This window comes from Schistocerca piceifrons, chromosome 8 (assembly GCF_021461385.2).
Source record: "Schistocerca piceifrons isolate TAMUIC-IGC-003096 chromosome 8, iqSchPice1.1, whole genome shotgun sequence".
Lineage (NCBI taxonomy): Eukaryota > Metazoa > Arthropoda > Insecta > Orthoptera > Acrididae > Schistocerca > Schistocerca piceifrons.
Window position 1 is genome coordinate 243602812 of NC_060145.1, and position 20087 is coordinate 243622898.

The 20087-nt window shown below is 42.6% G+C and overlaps 1 protein-coding gene across 1 annotated transcript; it reads right to left on the reverse strand.

Annotated features, from left to right (window-relative positions):
* Positions 1-386: 386 nt before the first annotated feature.
* Positions 387-18321, reverse strand: LOC124712241 (endocuticle structural glycoprotein SgAbd-5-like). The gene is made up of 3 exons (XM_047242535.1): positions 18307-18321; positions 11308-11426; positions 387-663 (listed from the first exon to the last, which is right to left on the reverse strand). The coding sequence occupies exons 1-3, from the start codon at positions 18319-18321 to the stop codon at positions 387-389; spliced, it is 411 nt and encodes a 136-aa protein (XP_047098491.1).
* Between the last annotated feature and the right edge of the window lie 1766 nt (positions 18322-20087).

Sequence of the window (20087 nt, forward strand, 5' to 3'; positions counted from 1 at the left end):
AGACCACAAGGATAAAATCAGAGAGATTAGAGCCCACACAGAGACATACCGACAATCTTTCTTTCCACGAACAATACGAGACTGTATTAGAATGGCGAACCGATAGAGGTACTCAGAGTACCCTCCGCCACACACCGTCAGGTTGCTTGCGGAGTATGGATACAGATGTAGATATAGATACGGTTTCTTCAAATTCCCAACAATTCTGAGAGATCGCAACACCTCACAAAAATTTCTGCTGTTAGATGGCAGAGGCTATTACCAATGTCCCATCTGACAGCGGTAGTTGTTGCACACTTTCTCAACGATTTTAAACAGTCAGTTCAGAAGCTGATGTTGAAATTTCAGGGATTTAAAAGATCCAGTGACATGAATTGACTGGCCGTTCAGCCCACCAGTGTAAGTGCAGCGTTACTTCCAATGGCCAGAGAGGGCTGTAGGAAGGGCAGTTCTGTAGGTCGCGGCAGCGGTGTGGGGCGCACAGCCTCTGCTCCGCTGCCGAAGGCCACTCTGGGCCGGTAGCCGTTCTCGTCGGCCTCGTAGGTGACGCTGTAGGTGGCGCCGCCCGCGTCCGGCGGCTGCCACGAGAAGCTGCCCCGCAGGCGCGCGCCGTCGCCCTCCGTGCCGAACTGCTCCTGCCGGATGCCATTGCTCGTCTCGTACCTGCGCAAGCATTGCACCCACCAATCATTACTGCCCAGCATAGAGTACCAGGCTATTGAACTATTTACCAATATATTTTTTACGTGTATTTGTGTGTGTGTGTGTGTGTGTGAGTGAGTGAGTGTGTGTGTGTGGCTCCAGAACGCTAGCAGTATTTCAGGCGCACTTGCAAAATGTGTGTGTTAGTACTAGCAGACAGTTACTGTAGGGGTACTCAAATTCAGGATTTTTAAATAAACACATAAAAAAAATCTGCGTCACCTCGACAGCCCTTTGGCACCCCTTTGGAACGCAATACGTCCACAATTTTTGCTCTTGTGTACGATAGACGCTTAAGCACTTTCAGCTCTCCTGTTCCGCCCTCCCCCTGTTAGCGTGATCATAAGGGAGTGTGACATAGACAAGTGTGTGAATAAAACGGCAAAGAGTCCCTCTAATACCCCAACTTTGAAGCACTCACCCAGGCATCCGATCACTGTTATTGAGATTTTTAAGAATGTATCTGTGCTGCTAGCAGGCTTGCCTGCATGCATGTTCCACGAACTACTTCAAAGATTGTCTCACTACAGGTCCATTCCTAAAATTTCTCAATAAATCTGGGTTATTGCAGAACTGAATGGGCCTCACAAGGATGATCTGGCTTTTATTTACAACTGTGTCAATGTTGTCCCCCCTCCCCTCGAAATGAGGTCTGAAAATGCACGAGCACTTCTTGCTTCGGATCATCTTCATATTTCGTAGTATGGCTGTTAATGGTCTCTAATGGTTCCAAACTGTACACAAGAGCAAAACTTACGGTCACACTGTACTAGAGAGTGGTGCGATGATGCTCAGTGGTGTTTCAAGCCCACGATGTTCTGAAAGAATGAACGAATAGACCAGGAGGTAGCAGGAGTGTCACAAATTGTGGAGAACATCATCGCTCTGTTAATTGTCACTTTCGACTGCGATATGTGTGGGCATCAAATTCCCAAGGAAAGGGGTAGTTCAACAGAAGCATTCTGCTCTCCAAATTCGGGATCTGCGTAGTATGCCATTTGTCCTTGACTTATTATCATTTACCAGCTCCTACAGTGCCTCCAATGTCGGGTTCAGTTCGCTTTCGTTACCAGCTTATACCGTTCTAAATACAGTCTTCAAAATACTTCCCCATACATATATGCAACCTCTCTTCTGCTGTTGTAGCAAACGTCACACACTACCTCCACTATTTGCTCTATTTGCCTTCGCAGCTGCTCTCAAGCTTTATGCTACACTCCTGGAAATTGAAATAAGAACACCGTGAATTCATTGTCCCAGGAAGGGGAAACTTTATTGACACATTCCTGGGGTCAGATACATCACATGATCACACTGACAGAACCACAGGCACATAGACACAGGCAACAGAGCATGCACAATGTCGGCACTAGTACAGTGTATATCCACCTTTCGCAGCAATGCAGTCTGCTATTCTCCCATGGAGACGATCGTAGAGATGCTGGATGTAGTCCTGTGGAACGGCTTGCCATGCCATTTCCACCTGGCGCCTCAGTTGGACCAGCGTTCGTGCTGGACGTGCAGACCGCGTGAGACGACGCTTCATCCAGTCCCAAACATGCTCAATGGGGGACAGATCCGGAGATCTTGCTGGCCAGGGTAGTTGACTTACACCTTCTAGAGCACGTTGGGTGGCACGGGATACATGCGGACGTGCACTGTCCTGTTGGAACAGCAAGTTCCCTTGCCGGTCTAGGAATGGTAGAACGATGGGTTCGATGACGGTTTGGATGTACCGTGCACTATTCAGTGTCCCCTCGACGATCACCAGTGGTGTACGGCCAGTGTAGGAGATCGCTCCCCACACCATGATGCCGGGTGTTGGCCCTGTGTGCCTCGGTCGTATGCAGTCCTGATTGTGGCGCTCACCTGCACGGCGCCAAACACGCATACGACCATCATTGGCACCAAGGCAGAAGCGACTCTCATCGCTGAAGACGACACGTCTCCATTCGTCCCTCCATTCACGCCTGTCGCGACACCACTGGAGGCGGGCTGCACGATGTTGGGGCGTGAGCGGAAGACGGCCTAACGGTGTGCGGGGCCGTAGCCCAGCTTCATGGAGACGGTTGCGAATGGTCCTCGCCGATACCCCAGGAGCAACAGTGTCCCTAATTTGCTGGGAAGTGGCGGTGCGGTCCCCTACGGCACTGCGTAGGATCCTACGGTCTTGGCGTGCATCCGTGCGTCGCTGCGGTCCGGTCCCAGGTCGACGGGCACGTGCACCTTCCGCCGACCACTGGCGACAACATCGATGTACTGTGGAGACCTCACGCTCCACGTGTTGAGCAATTCGGCGGTACGTCCACCCGGCCTCCCGCATGCCCACTATACGCCCTCGCTCAAAGTCCGTCAACTGCACATACGGTTCACGTCCACGCTGTCGCGGCATGCTACCAGTGTTAAAGATTGCGATGGAGCTCCGTATGCCACGGCAAACTGGCTGACACTGACGGCGGCGGTGCACAAATGCTGCGCAGCTAGCGCCATTCGACGGCCAACACCGCGGTTCCTGGTGTGTCCGCTGTGCCGTGCGTGTGATCATTGCTTGTACAGCCCTCTCGCAGTGTCCGGAGCAAGTATGGTGGGTCTGACACACCGGTGTCAATGTGTTCTTTTTTCCATTTCCAGGAGTGTATTTCTTGTACTCCCCATAAACTTTCCCAAGTACTCCTTTGTTCTTGACTACCCGTCTCAAATCGTAAAACACCTCATCCAGCCTCCTCATTCACTCCGGAATTGCCATGCCTTAAACACTTAACTGAGTGTTCGTTGGTGACTAGAAACCACCACGTTCTCTTTACTGGCAAACAGAAAATGGTTCCGCAGTGCCCACGCTCTGCCTCGGACGAAGAGGTACAGCATCGCCAGAACTAGCATCCTTCCCGTCCTAGTTTTTGGTGTAAAATAAGCTGAGGACATGGCCTACAATAATTCTAAGTAGTCTGCTGTCATCGATCAGCATTTTTCACAAAATTAAACTAAAAAACCCTTATTATAACACAAAATTCATACATTCATGCTTAAGATACAACTCTCAGTACCCCACACATAAAACAGATAGTCATTTAGATTCATTTACACTTTCCTATGTACTCTGCTGCCTCCTTATTTTTACTTTTTTCTCCACTTCTATTCTTACTGTCTCTGAGATTGACCCCAGAGCGCCTCAAAACAGCCGCAGGCGTGCAACATGGACATGCTAGACAACATCACCCACTAGCCCATTCCATACTGTAGTAAAGTTACTGCGCGTTTGACAGCTTCTTCCAGTCTCTCCCTGTACTCGTTTCTACGAGGGTCACTCCAAAAGAAATACACACCATTTTTACAAAAATTGAATTTTCATTCTGCACGTGTGAAAGTTTTACAGTGTGTAGATACATACAAACTAGTTCAACCTGTTCCCGTGAGTGGCGTCGTCACAGCATATCGTCAAGATGGCTGCTACACTTGACGTTCGTCAGAAGCAACGTGCTGTCACAGAATTCCTGTGCTGTGAGGACGGGGCGTGAGTCGTGCTTGGGTAGCTCAGGCTAAGGTCTCGATTTCGAATCTCGGTCCGGCACACAGTTTTAATCTGCCAGGAGGTTTCATATCAGCGCACACTCCGCTGCAGAGTGAAAATCTCATTTTTACGTGGTAGATGTTTTCAAATTATGAAGGGCACATGATTTACGGAATGTGGGGAGTGTAGCAGCACAGACTGATGAAAGATCTCAAGAAACTAACAGACTGTTAAGTGAGGTAGATGCAAGCAAGTGAATATCGTAAGGGTTGTACTCAAATGCGGAATATGGACTTCGAGAATTGTGCTGCCCGATGTTTTGAAGGAGGAACTTGCGGTATAGGTGACGCATTGTGGGAAACCATTCCTAAAGGACACTCGAGAGTCTAGGTCGTCACCGTTGAGGGGAACAATGTAGCGCTGCTAACAGACTACGAGTAAAATTTGCGTTAAGATGCAGTGGAATATTGCTTAGCCACCAATGACTTGTAAGCGCGGCATTTCGACAATTAGAATAAGACGATAAGCATATGAAATTTTTGCGAGATGGACTAGCCTTCCTCGGTATAACTTACCATCACACTGGTAATACATGGTGCAGGCTAGGCAATGTCCCCATCATCGAGTTTCGGTGGTGTTGCTGAATATATTGCCAGAAGTGGTACATTGGCACAAGAAATGTGTTGCTGTTGGGTATTAGTAATCATTGATCTTGTAACAGAGCCTTTCGCAGTCCTGCAGTACCGCCAGAACACAGGGGCTATGCCAAATGGGGAGATGACATGGAGCCAGTAGCCGCTACCACTGTTTTGAGGCCCTGCCAATGTACTAAATCCATTACTGGAGTTGGTGGTACAGTACTGTGGGCTTGCTGGTCCACTACAGCAGGTACCAGACTTCTGTGAGACAGCAGTGGGTCACACCTCATGCACAGCATCTGCCCTCTGACAAGGAGGTGGGTGCACCTCTTGCAACGCACCTTGGCCAGCTGGGTGTGCTCATTCATCCAAGAGACGCTACCTCTGCAAGATTCCGCTATGTATTGTTGATATAAGGGCTGTGGCTCAAGCAACAGAGTGCAGGCCTGGCGCTGAGAGCATACGTCAGCAAAGCAGCGTGCCAGCGTGAGTTGCATCCTGCTGGACAGACGGTGGCCGCCAGTTGACTAATTACAGGTCCACTTTTATGGGGCAGGGGCGTGATTCTTTCCCACCAAACCGCAGAATCAATGTGTCAATTGGAAATATAGTGTTCATTTCCTCTTACTGGGACTCCTGCGTCTGCCATCCAGCCTCACAACATGGCCAGTTACTTGTAAACGTAGTCGCCCACAGAGTAGTATGCTGTACCTCAGTGTCCTTCATCATGATCACTTATTTTACACGCCTCACGCTCCTTATGTGCCCTGCCATGTTTGTCTCAACAGTATGCACGAGCGACGCTAATGCCCGCTGGCTGCTCTTGTACGTCTCACACAGACTATTCATTGACATACCAAAGTTGCACTAACATCCGACCATGTCTTCCAAGTGCTTCGTCTTCTTTCTAAGGCAGTGTATATTAAGATCTAAAATATGTTAATGAGGTAAAGTGACACATTTAGATCTAGACAGGACCATGTAGAAGAACTGTGACTCAAGTTTACGAGAATAGTTAACCAAGCACTTCATAGATATGTGGCTAGAAGAACAGACGGTGACGCTAAAGATTCCGCATGGTGAAGTGTAAAGAATGTTCTACAGCAACCAACCAGCTAGTAATAGGTGTAAAACAAAGCATTGGTTTCTCGATAGAGAGATGCAAAATGAATCATATTTGTCTGTCAAGAGGCTTATTCGTGAAGCCTTACGTTAGCAGAATATCATCAAAAGATCTGACACAAAACTCAAAGAAACTATAGTGAAACTGATTATAACAAAATAAAAGTAGAAAAGCGAAACTCCGTTTTCAAACTATCTTTTGCAACCAAAAAATCTAGGAATACTGCCCCAGTTATTGCATAGTTTCCATGATGAGTGATACTAACATCTGTGTCAGTATTGTTGAAAAACAACTGAAACTGCAAAACTGAAGAGGCCTGAAAGGCTCGATAAGATCCCTGTCAGATTCTATACCAGCTAAGCCCCTGTTTCCACCATAATGTACGGTGGTACACGTGGAACAAAAAACCGTGCCAGATGTTTGGAATAAAGAGTAAAGTCACACCATCTGCACGAAGGGTAGCAGAAATGATGAACAAAACTACCATCCAGTGTTAACGAAATTTATTTGTTATTCTAGAATCTTACAATACATTCTGAGTACAAATGTAATGAGGTATATTGAACACAATGGCCTTTCTCTTGCCATCCATCATGGATTCCTAAAACATCACGCATCTGGAACCCAATTCGCTTTTCTCACATGACATATTGAAAGTCTCTGATCAAGGGGGTCAGGCCGATGCAGTATCGTTTTCATTTTTGGACAAAATTTGACTCGGCAGCATCTAGGCTTACGAATATTATTGGAAGTTCTACCACGTGTGGTATCAACCTAAAGTTGTGAGTGGATTGAGGTTTTCTGATGTGGATGACGCAGCATGTTATTTTGGATGTGGAGCTATCGATTGAAGTAGAGGTGGTTTCAGGTGTGCTCTGGGAAAGTGTATTGTGACCCTAACTGTTCCTGTTCCGTATTAGTGACTTTAATAGTAACCTGAGACTATTGGCAGGTGAAGTGCTTACTTTCAATGACGTACAGCCTGAAAGTAACTGAATTAATATTCAGTCACACCTTGACAATATTTCAAAGCAGAGATAATCAACGTGTTATAAATGTTCAGAAATCCATAATTCTGCAATTCACGAAATGGAAAAGAAACAACATATTGCCATATGACTACAAAATCAATGATTCATAACTGTAAACTGTCAACGCTTACAAATACATGGGGGTAAAAATTAGTAGCGATATGAAATGGAAGGATCACATAGGCTCAGTATCGCAGGTGCCTAACATCAACCACAATTATAAGTATCTAATATTGGTCTGAAACGAATTAATAAATAAACCCCAGCAGTAACAAGAGTAGAAGAATGAACCAAAGCAGAAACAGAAACCTATGGAAGTGCAATGTCTACAAATTGATTGCTTACAAAACATTTGTGCTACCAACCTTAGAATATTTCGGTAGCAAGTGGTTTAATTTTCATAGAAATTTAACCCCGTTCGACGAAATAGAGAGATGTAACGTTAAAACATAGTTAATTTTCTTCCTCATAATGTAAATCAGAAAGAATAAAAAAGATTGAAAGCGTATAGACAACATAGTAAGAAGTATCCTTGGCGTAGACTGGAATAAAGCGCAGGTGACTCCTGTGTATAAGAAGGGCAAAAGGACGAACGGGCAAAATTAGAGACCAATAAGCAGAACATCCATTTGCTGCAGAATCCTTGAACATATTCTCAGTTCAAATATAATAAACTTCCTTGAGACTGACAAGCAGGGTTTTAGAAAGTATCGCTCTTGAGACACTCAGCTTGCCCTTTCTCACATGATACACTGCGAGCTACGGATGAACGACAACAAGGAGATTCTATATTTCTAGATTTTCAGAAATCGTCTGACACAGTGTCCCATTGTAGGCTGTTAAAGAGGAACGAATATATAGAATAGGCTCACAGATATGTAAGTGGCTCGCGTGTTTCTTACGTTATAGAACCCAATATGTTGTCTTCAATGGCGAGTGTTCATCAGAGACAAGGGTGTCGTTAGAAGTGGCCCAGGGAAGTGTGATAGGACCGCTATTCTTCGCTATGTACATAAATGATTTGGCGGCCAGGGTGGAAGGAATTTGCGGTTGTTTTGTAATGATGTTGCTGTGTGTGGTAAGGTGTCGAAGTTAAGTGACCGTAGATGGATACAAGATGACTTAGACAACATTTCTAGTTAGTGTGATGAATGGCAGCTAGCTTTAAATGTATAGAAATGAAAGTGAATGAGGATGAGTAGGAAAAACCAATCCGTAATGTCCGTACACAGCATTAGTAGCGTCCTGCTTGACACAGCCACGCTATTTAAATATCTCGGGCGTAACGTTGCGAAGTGACATGAAATAAAACGTGCATATGAGGATTGTGCTAAGAAATGTAAATGCTAGACTCTGGTTTATTGGGAGAACTGTAGGAAAGTACGGTTCATCAATAAAGGAGACAGAATATAAAACGCTAGTGCAAGAAGTGGTGTAGTGGTGAGAATCTGGAAGCAGTTCGTGAGACCTGCGGTTCAAATCTCCATGTGGCCATCCAGACTCAGATTTACCCACTATTTTCATACATGCCTTAAGGTAGATGTCGGGATAGTTCTTTTGAAAGGGAAGGGCTATTTCACTTCCATATACTTCCCAAACCGGAGCTTCTGCTCCGCCTCTAATTACCTCGTCGCCGACGGGAAATTAGGCTATAATCTTCCTTTTTGACAACGAGAACTCTATTGGGTGACCACAGTTGCAGTGTATCCTTTTTTTTTAATTCTCAACTGACATTCCAAATCGGTGTACGGTTTCCTACAGTTAAGGTACCGTCGTGCTTTTGGAAGAGTCCTAAAGGCGAATTGCAATGGATAGTCACTTTTCTTCTTAGCCTTATCTCTCTTTACCCAGCTACGCTTGACTCTGAACAGAAGTGTAATTGGATGTGGTTTAATGACGAATCTATTAGCGTGTTGCGATCTGTGCGCCTAGTATTTACTCAACAGGAGCAGAAATGCGGGTCGAGGTGCGGAAAGGTCGCTGCGGTAGACCACCGGATCGTGCTACTCGCAAGAGTGCCTCTGAAGTAACACTGGAGTCACTAAACAATCTGACGATTGAGTAATGACAGCCTTACAGTGTTCCCTGCTCCTGAATGATGGCACGGAATAAACCGAAAGTAGAGCGAAAGCCTGAAACTACAGCTGATATGCTTTTGTTAAAAATGGTGAGGTAGTGACTGTGTAAAAATAAAGGTTAACTCATCTCTTGATGTTACAGAAAATAATAAAAGTCTGATAATAAGACCTTAAAGAAAGTAAAAAGTTTTACTCGTGAGCAAAGTAAAGCGCTGCTAAAAAAGGTCTACCTGTGAGCTAAATGAAGTGTTATTAAAATAGATGAGGGTTACATCCAAGAGCGGCATTTAGTGAATAAAAGTTCATGCTTTGTTAAACTAGGGTGTTATGAAAAATCTGGAAATTATTTACGTGCAACAAAGCGTACGTATCTTTCCTTACCCATTGCACTAGATGCGCCCGTCTTCTATAAGAGAATCTTAACTTTTTAGAACCATAAAATGTCATAATTATTTCAATTATATTTGGATTAGTGTTACGTAAAAGACAAAAAAAAAAAAAAACAGGAAAAGTTCATGTCTCCAAGGATCAGCGATCAATATTGATAACTCGATTTCTAAAACGAGGTGAAAATTTGATAATCATAGAGAATAGGAACACTGTGGTAGGGGAAGGAACTGCAGACTCGGTTAGTGGAGATCGGGGACTCACTTGTAGTAAATAGGGCGGGAGTAAGGAAAACTAGCATCCCGCAGTACAGTTCAGCTGGTAATAGGATGGGAACAGATGAAGGAAACGGAAAAGTTACGCGAGGAACTGAGTTTGGTAATAAATGAGAGAGCAGTAAACCTCAATGAGTTATGCAACAAATTTCAGCTAATAGTAACAAATGTACAGTTCAAAAAAGACAAGGAGACGAGATCTACCTGAGAAATAATTGTATATACTGCAGCATACAAAGTTGATTACATTTTAGCATGACATACATCCCAAAATGTTATACTGGTTTGTAGGGCGTAATAAGCAGCAGATACAGACTCGGAACACAATTTAATAATGGTGATGAATAGGCTGATGTTAGAGAGAATTGTCAGGAGGAATCAAAGTTTAGTGATGTGGCATAGTGCGCTCCTGAGTAATGGTGATGTGTTTTTGAAGCTCTCTAAAAATACTGCGATAGTGAATACTACAATACTTAGCTCACTTGAAGATAAATGGACGTCTCCAAAAAAACAATTGTAGAAGTTGGTACGAGGAAGGTATATATAAACAAAAATTTGGGAATGTGGTTATATCACTTGATTGGCGAAAGATGAAGGTAAGAGAATCTGGAGATTGATGGTTGCGTGGAAACGAGGAAAATTGCGTAATGCTAAGGCTTTAGATTAGCATTCTGTAGATGAGAGGATCACATCTGTATCTGACCACTTACATTTATATCTCCCGTGGTCTCCTTCGAAAACTACATGTCCAGTATCCTTTCCCGCACTTCCGAGAAAACTTGGCGTACAGTCCGTCCCCAATAATTGGGGAACCATACCTTCGACGGGGAGTTGAAATATACTGTTTTTTTGGTCTACGAAAAGCTGGAGAGATGTTTCATCATGACGGAGTAACTGGGTGTGGGAGGACAGATCTTGTTGCAAAGGGTTCAACAAAGTTCCAACATCTATTTTGAGAAATTTGTATAGTGTCTTATAAAAAATGGGCAACTATTATTATATCCGAAAAATCTCGTGCACTTCTCGAGAAGTGATCAAATGCCAGCAATCGTTTTCCTTACATAAATTACGTACTATACCTAACTTCAGCATATTACAACAACTTCAAAAGAACACTTTGCGGTCCTCCAGATTACACCACTTAATCTTGGGCGTACCATATAGGATATGTGAAATAATTAATTGTCAAAAGGAGAACAGCATCAGGCATAACCTAGACTGAATAATTCACAAAAGCAGTAAGATATTTTGCCCTCTGTGTTTAAACTGATCTCTAAAAACGATTAGTAGGAGAGTGTAAATCAGTATGTTTATAGCTGGTAGACGTTACTGTATTTGGCCGTATAATCTGAGAAGCTCTTTCTGACGAACCACAATGAATATGTTAGTAACATTGTATCTCTAAAAGCGAATGCGTCACAAACTATCAATAGTTGCTCTATCTTTCCGACAGACTACTGAGCTTACCTCCATTTTAACAAGTAATCGTAGGAAAACCTTTATTTAAGTGTATTAGCGTTAAATGTGATGATGAGTACTTCAGGTATAACACATTAGTGACGTACCTCCAGTGCCACGGATCAACTCCGTTGAAGTCATTCTCCAGTACAACAATGGTAGCGTCTCTCGGATTCAACTGCGGTGCTGCTAGAGTAGCATTCAGGAACGCAGTAAAAAGGAAAATCTGTAAAATAGGTACAACACAAATGTTAACAACACGAGAAACTCAAAACCTCTCTAAAACACTTGCTCCTCCATCCTTTCCAAGTCTCTCTCTCTCTCTCTCTCTCTCTCTCTCTCTCTCTCTCTCACTCACTCACTCACTCACACACACACACACACACACACACACACACACACACAAACAGAAAGTGAGCACAAAAAAATAAAAAAACACATTCACAATCACACTTACTTGTGTAAGTACACTCACATTGGCACCCAGTTCTTCGGGACAAAGACACTAATGCGATATACGAATGGCACAGCGAACCAGAACTCGGCTTTCCTTTTCTTGCTCACCTTTGATGGATCATTTTGTTGTTAAGAGACATTATTGTCTTTTTTAATTCTTTTAATTCCAATACTTTAGTGATCTATCTCAATAAGAATTAATTCTACACAGATGTCCGTCTGTAAATTTGAAAGGATTCTTATACATAGATGAAAAACACATGCGTGTGTAACGGAGGAACAAGAATTAATGTTGCAAATCAAGACCTACCAAAGTTAAATAAGTCATTTCCACCTTAAGTGAAACTTATGCCTACCTGCAGCAGTTTTTTGTCCGTTGTAACAGTAAAAAATAATTCATAATAGCGTCCAGGAATAGAGAACAGCAGTTAATCTTTATATACGAAACTATCCTTCAGAGTGTCCTCTACAAAAAATATATTCTGTGCTCTTTTTGTCTTCGTGATTTTAACAACTGCTGTGGGTGAGCTCTTCCATGCTGAGCAATCAAGTGAAGTATTTGGACACTGAAAAGTCACACAACATGACTTTATAATGAGATTTCTTAACTGAGCGATAAATTATTCTTTAATGCAACAGTCATGGCAATGAGAGGTCTAATATTACTCAGTCGTTTGATACAAATCCGGTTGACAAAAATATTTGCTTGAACTCAGACTTTTTTGCATGACGCTGTTTCTTCTTTGAAATAAACTGTTTCACTTCTAAATATTAGCTAATTCCCTCCATTTGGGTAGTAAGAAGCTGTACTGGAGCATATCATGATCTACGCAGCACTGTGTAAAGAATGACATATGGAAACATCCCTAGTAAAAATTCAGCACCATCATGGTTGACACGGGCATAACTAACGGCTCACAGAGCTGTGACGTTTTATATGTTGAATGAAAAAGCTCAATCCATAAGCAGAATTTATCACCGTACCACTACGCACAACACATTACATTAGATCAGCGTAACTATTGAGCTGAAAAGCAGGTTGAATTTCTTTCAGTTTACAGAGTGTGTTTCACAATTCTACACCTACATCTACGTCTACATCCTTACTCCGCAAGCCACCTGACGGTGTGTGGCGGAGGGTACCTTGAGTACCTCTATCGGTTCTCCCTTCTATTCCAGTCTCGTATTGTTCGTGGAAAGGATTGTCGGTATGCCTCTGTGTGGGCTCTAATCTCTCTGATTTTATCTTCATGGTCTCTTCGCGAGATATACGTAGGAGGGCGCAATATACTGCTTGAATCCTCGGTGAAGGTATGTTCTCGAAACTTCAACAAAAGCCCGTACCGGGCTACTGAGCGTCTCTCCTGCAGAGTCTTCCACTGGAGTTTATCTATCATCTCCGTAACGCTTTCGCGATTACTAAATGATACTGTAACGAAGCGCGCTGCTCTCCGTTGGATCTTCTCTATCTCTTCTATCAACCCTATCTGGTACAGATCCCACACTGCCAAGCAGTATTCAAGCAGTGGGCGAACAAGCGTACTGTAACCTACTTCCTCTGTTTTCGGATTGCATTTCCTTAGGATTCTTCCAATGAATCTCAGTCTGGCATCTGCTTTACCAACGATCAACTTTATATGATCATTCCATTTTAAATCACTCCTAATATGTACTTCCAGATAGTTTATGGAATTAACTGCTTCCAGTTGCTGATCTGCTATGTTGTAGCTAACTGATAAGGGATCTTTCTCTCTATGTATTCACAGCACTTTACACTTGTCTACATTGAGATTCAGTTGCCATTCCCTGCACCATGCGCCAATTCGCTGCAGATCCTCCTGCATTTCAGTACAATTTTCCATTGTTACAACCTCTCGATATACCACAACATCATCCGCAAAGAGCCTCAGTGAACTTACGATGTCATCCACAAGGTCATTTATGTATATTGTGAATAGCAACGGTCCTATGACACTCCCCTGCGGCACACCTGAAATCACTCTTACATCGGAAGACTTCTCTCCATTGATAACGAAATGCTGCGTTCTGTTATCTAGGAACTCTTCAATCCAATCACACAATTGGTTTGATAGTCCATATCCTCTTACTTTGGTCATTAAACGACTGTGGGGAACTGTATCGAACGCCTTGCAGAAGTCAAGAAACACGGCATCTACCTGGGAACCCGTGTCTATGACCCTCTGAGTCTCGTGGACGAATAGCGCGAGCTGGGTTTCATACGATCGTCTTTTTCGAAACCCTTGCTGATTCTTACTTTTCGATATAATGTGATTATGAAGTGGAAACACGAAGACACAACCACAGATATATCTAAACGAGGTAGACACCATATACTGACCGGCAGAGACCGTTGGCGTGGTCGTAAGAAATCATGTACTGGTTGAAAAAACCATCCGTGAGTTACAAAGTGCTGCCAGTAGTTCAACGACCTAAATGCCTGTGCTTAAGTAGTTAAAAAGTATGTGGTACAATCAGCTAATTATAAGCCACGCACTTGTGTAATCAGTGCTAAGCCACGCTCAAGGTTGTGTGAAGAGCGAAACCACTAGTCAGTGACTCAAACGAATGATTTCGATTGGTAAATCACGTTATACCCTGTAGCAATACGATGGACGGATTTGGATTTGTCCAATACCTGGAGAACGTTATCCACCTTCATATACAATGCCAGCAGGGAGGTACAGAGAAGGAGGTGACAGAATATAGGAGTGTTATTCGAGGTTAGTGTGTGGTTTCCATATTGCACTCAAGTAAACGATACATACAGAAGGATATGAACACATAGCATTGTGTGCTAAGTTCATCACAGAAACGTCTGGAAATGATATCTATTTGTATCAGCACGACAATCCACACCATCATAAAGCAGCATCTGTGAGACAGTACTACGTGGACAACAACATTCCTTGCATGAACTGGCCTGCCCAGAGTCCCGATCTTGAACACTTCTGGGTTGAGTTACAACGTCACGTTTGCTCCAGACGCCAGCCTCCAACATCACTACCTCCTCTGGATTCTGCTGTTGATGAAGAATGTCCATCTATTCCACTACATACACTCAGAACTAGGTTGAAAGTGTCCACAGAGGAGTTATGGTCTTCACACCCCATTTTGCTGTCCGCTAATAGTGTCTGAGTACTTTCCGTCAGATAGCTCGTGAATGCTTTAATTGTGTGCCACTATTACTCAGTCAATAGAAGCGAATCATATCAAACTAATTAGGGATCAGAGGTACATAAGCAGTTCAGTGAGCAGTAAGCTAAATTTAACCATAATGCGAACATTTGTTTGTGCACTGGAGGGCATTACTGGAGGTTGTATACCATTGCCTTCATCTGGTATTTGAACCGTCCTACGTCACCAGCTTTCGGTGAACCTACAGTTTATCCTAAACTGCAGACCACGCTATCTTGATGTTTGAATTAATAACAAATCATTTCTAGACTTGAGAATAGAGCTAAGTGGCAGAAAAAGTCCTAGGATCTGAAGAAGTTTGAATTCTGGACATTATCAGTCCAACACTAACCCGGTTGGCCTTCGAACTTCCATTGACATTAACGCAGCATACAGGCACATATCACCAACTTACTGTGGTAGCGTGGAAGGTGATACAATTATTTTTCATAGGCATCACTATATGCTGATCCATAATTAGAAAATAACCTGCGTTCAGAAGATGGGGAAATAAAGGAAAGTATCATACGACGTCAAAGATAAATGGAAAGTTATGTGTCTTCATTATCCCAGTGTTAACTTAGGATACCTGTATTGTCTCAAAAGAAACTGTGAATAACCTTTATGACCAGTAGCTTTATCCTCTGCTCTGATAGCGACTGCAGAAGGCAGTTCTGCAGAACACGCACAGAAGAGTTTGTTCTGCTCTCGGTTAACATCAACTGACAATACTGATAGAGTGTTGCTTACATTGATATCATTACGTCAGTGTCGCAAAAAAGGAATAGCCAATAAATAACAACGAAGCTACACATTCTGTAAAAAAATCTTCTATGAAGCAAAGGAAGTTGCCAGCTACTAAGTAAGCCAGCAAATAATTTGGTAGTGGCATTGTTCAAGAATGTGTAGGCTTTAAATTCTATTGATTTATTTAAAATGACCTGATAAAGAGAATACACATGTGCTAGCATTGCTGTACAACATTATCACCGGCGCTAATAGAATATTAACCTTACTGCGAGTTTCTTGCAACGAAAGAAAGATACCCCAGAATACTATACTATAGTACAATACTGATTATAAAAATATTGGAGGCTTAATTTCTCTATACAGCTCACAATTATACAAAATAACGACATGAATAGATGAAGTAGTTTCTTTATACGATTCTGGAAGACGCATATTTGAGTGACTTAAGAACAAAGACGAACTCTCCTCAGAATTTTGACACGATAATTTTCATGATACAAGTTTGTTTACAGATAATACTTACAATGTCTTCTATTGCTGGTCGTTTACAGATATTGGTTACAACACCATCATCAAAAATTACTGAAGTTGCATCTTGTATATTAAATAGGTGTTTTGCTTACGTAATGGACACTCGTAGAAGTAGAACGGAACCTAGTGGATATTCATTAATGTCCCCTGTTGCCCCATGTCTACATGTACGAATTACGTACTAAAGCCTGTATTATTCTTTTCATTAACTATACCCTGAATAATCTGATAATTACATATTGAACCTACATCTACATCTACATCCATACTCCGCAAGCCACCTGACGGTGTGTGGCGGAGGGTACCTTGAGTACCTCTATCGGTTCTCCCTTCTATTCCATTCTCGTATTGTTTGTGGAAAGAAGGATTGTCGGTATGCCTCTGTGTGGGCTCTAATCTCTCTGATTTTAACCTCATGGTCTCTTCGCGAGATATACGTAGGAGGGAGCAATATACTGCTTGACTCTTCGGTGAAGGTATGTTCTCGAAACTTTGACAAAAGCCCATACCGAGCTACTGAGCGTCTCTCCTGCAGTCTTCCACTGGAGTTTATCTATCATTTCCGTAACGCTTTCGCGATTACTAAATGATCCTGTAACGAAGCGCGCTGCTCTCCGTTGGATCTTCTCTATATCTTCTATCAACCCTATCTGGTACGGATCCCACACTGCTGAGCAGTATTCAAGCAGTGGGCGAACAAGCGTACTGTAACCTACTTCCTTTGTTTTCGGATTGCATTTCCTTAGGATTCTTCCAATGAATCTCAGTCTGACATTTGCTTTACCGACGATCAACATTATATGATCATTCCATTTTAAATCACTCCTAATGCGTACTCCCAGATAATTTATGGTATTAACTGCTTCCAGTTTCTGACCTGCTATTTTGTAGCTAAATGATAAAGGATCTATCTTTCTGTGTATTCGCAGCACATTACACTTGTCTACATTGAGTTTCAATTGCCATTCCCTGCGCCATGCGTCAATTCGCTGCAGATCCTCCTGCATTTCAGTACAATTTTCCATTGTTACAACCTCTCGATACACCACAGCATCATCCGCAAAAAGCCTCAGTGAACTTCCGATGTCACCCACAAGGTCATTTATGTATATTGTGAATAGCAACGGTCCTATGACACTCCCCTGCGGCACACCTGAAATCACTCTTACTTCGGAAGACTTCTCTCCACTGAGAATGACATGCTGCGTCCTGTTATCTAGGAACTCCTCAATCCAATCACACAATTGGTCTGATAGTCCATATGCTCTTACTTTGTTCATTAAACGACTGTGGGGAACTGTATCGAACGCCTTGCGGAAGTCAAGAAACACGGCATCTACCTGTGAACCCGTATCTGTGGCCCTCTGAGTCTCGTGGACGAATAGCGCGAGCTGGGTTTCACATGACCGTCTTTTCCGAAACCCTTGCTGATTCCTACAGAGTAGATTTCTAGTCTCCAGAAAAGTCATTATACTCGAACACAATACGTGTTCCAAAATTCTACAACTGATCGACGTTAGAGATATAGGTCTACAGTTCTGCACATCTGCTCGACGTCCCTTCTTGAAAACGGGGATGACCTGTGCCCTTTTCCAATCCTTTGGAACGCTACGCTCTTCTAGAGACCTACGGTACACCGCTGCAAGAAGGGGGGCGAGTTCCTTCGCGTACTCTGTGTAAAATTGAACTGGTATCCAATCAGGTCCAGAGGCCTTTCCTCTTTTGAGCGATTTTAGTTGTTTCTCTATCCCTCTGTCGTCTATTTCGATATCTACCATTTTGTCATCTGTGCGACAATCTAGAGAAGGAACCTGAGACAGTACTTCAAACAAAATTCAGCAGTATCACAGTCAATCGCTGCTGGGAACGTTACGCCACCAACTGTCAAATGTGTGATTTTTTAGCACTACCGTTTACATATTGTAATGTCTTGGATAGGTCTCAAAAAATAAATAAATAAAATAAGAAGTTAATAAAACCAATTAGTCCTACTACAATATATGAAACTTTCCAAAATTTGCTACGTGAATATGTACGAATAACTGCTGTTCCCAATCTACAGATATGATAAAGGACAGGCCTCTGCTAAGATACTTATGGCAGTAACAGCAGCGGATACAGTTTAGATAACGACGTTTACTACAAAAGAACCAGCATATACTCTGGGGCCTCACCTTCCTGATGGCCATTTCTGCTGGACGTACCTGGAGGACTGGTGCCCTACTGTGCACGAGCCGCTATTATATAAGGTCTTCGTAGGTCGTCGTCTCCCCCCACTCATCGCTGTTGAGGCAGTGACCGCGCTAGTCACCTCAAAAACGCTGTTCCCAAAACTTGCTTCAAATTGCTCACGCTAAATATGCTCCGTTATTAGCCGGCTCTTCGCTTTATTATAGTCCTAGTGCTGTGGCCAGATAATCCTGTCACTCCCCAGATGCGCGGAAAATTGAAGTTTTCTGCTTTCAAATGTTAAATCGAAGAGCTGAAATATCACGACAGACTAGCTCGAGAAAGGCAACAGCATGTATTTGTGGTTAGGCAACAACAAGCACAGTAATTTCAGAAACTTACTGCGAGCGTACGTACAATTTGTGTCACTACTGGGTGCCGTCTGCCTACTTGTGGTTCAACAAATGAATAACTAGGCATCTGGTAAGAGCAGGCATTGCCTGCAAGGGGAGCGACGGTTAAGACAAAGTTTTTTGAAAACGGCCGCGAGTTGCACTTTGATGATTTTCATGATATGTTATAGTTGATTCAATGTCTCACTACTATCTTCATTTTAGGCTTTGTAGGGTATGTTCAATTATAATTTTTCATGCACCCCTGGGTGCATACCTTTTCATTATGTGGTGTTTTTTTATTTACATTGCGTTCACCTTACGGACATGCTAGGATGAATTTTTCGTAGGTGAGACAATGATGTCCTCAATATTAGCGTGTTTGCTTATCAAAAAGAACACATATCTTGAAGTACTAGACAAATGCATTATATACATTGACAGGGCCATGCAGATAAAAGTTAAACAAAGCTTAGTACGTAAGTGAATGTTATGAAAGCCACAAATGGTACCTAAATCATATGTAAACAAAAGACATATCAAAGCATGTAAAAAATACATAAATATAAGTGAAAAATAAAGAGCTCATGTTTACTAAAGTTATGGCTGCATGAAGCTCATATGAGTGATCTTAAGGAATCGAGATGGATAACGAAATTAGGAAAACGTGAGATAGTGTACAGTGAACGTGCACTTACATCAGCCAAATTCAAAGTGTGGTATTGTAATGAATGTAATCCATGGACAGTCGCTATTTGGTGAAAACTTTGCACGAATTATGAAGGACTGGTATTGCCAAACCCATAAGCAAAAATCCGGCAACTGTTATGGCAGTGCGCAAAAACAGCGACTCCGAAGCATCTAATTGTCGTGTCATGTAATTATTTGCTTGTAAATATTGAAGTTCCAAGCGTTCCTAGTAACAGTTGTGCAATAACACGATGAAATTCTTTCCAGAGACGCTTATTCAGTGATTGTAGTGCTGATTTATGTAAATTGAATCAGAATAAATAGAATCAAATAAAAAAAACAGTTAAAACATTCAACATGCGCTCTCTAATAAACAGAAATACCACATAATACAGAAGAATCCACACTCACCGACACTCTGCCGCAAACCAAAAATACATAAACACAAGACATCAATGAGGCCAGCTATAAATTACAGAAAAGTTGCAACATCTATATCTGATTTTATTAGACATAGAAAACACTTTCTCTTCCACTTCTATTACAGAAACAATAGAAATCATAGAAAAAACTCTCAAGTCTCACAGCTGTCAAATTTTAGAAGCAATAACAGAAAAAAACTAGTGCCCCGAAACTGATTACTGAACAAAACTAATTCCATGAAGAGGATGAATATTACCTGGAAAGTGAGGGACTACCCACGA

What these genes read in the sequence shown, in the direction of transcription:
- LOC124712241 (XM_047242535.1), bottom strand. An exon ending in GTTGATCCGTGGCACTGGAG is followed by an intron (nt 664 to 11,307) that starts GTACGTCACTAA and finishes ATGCTTGCGCAG; the next exon opens with GTACGAGACGAGCAATGGCA.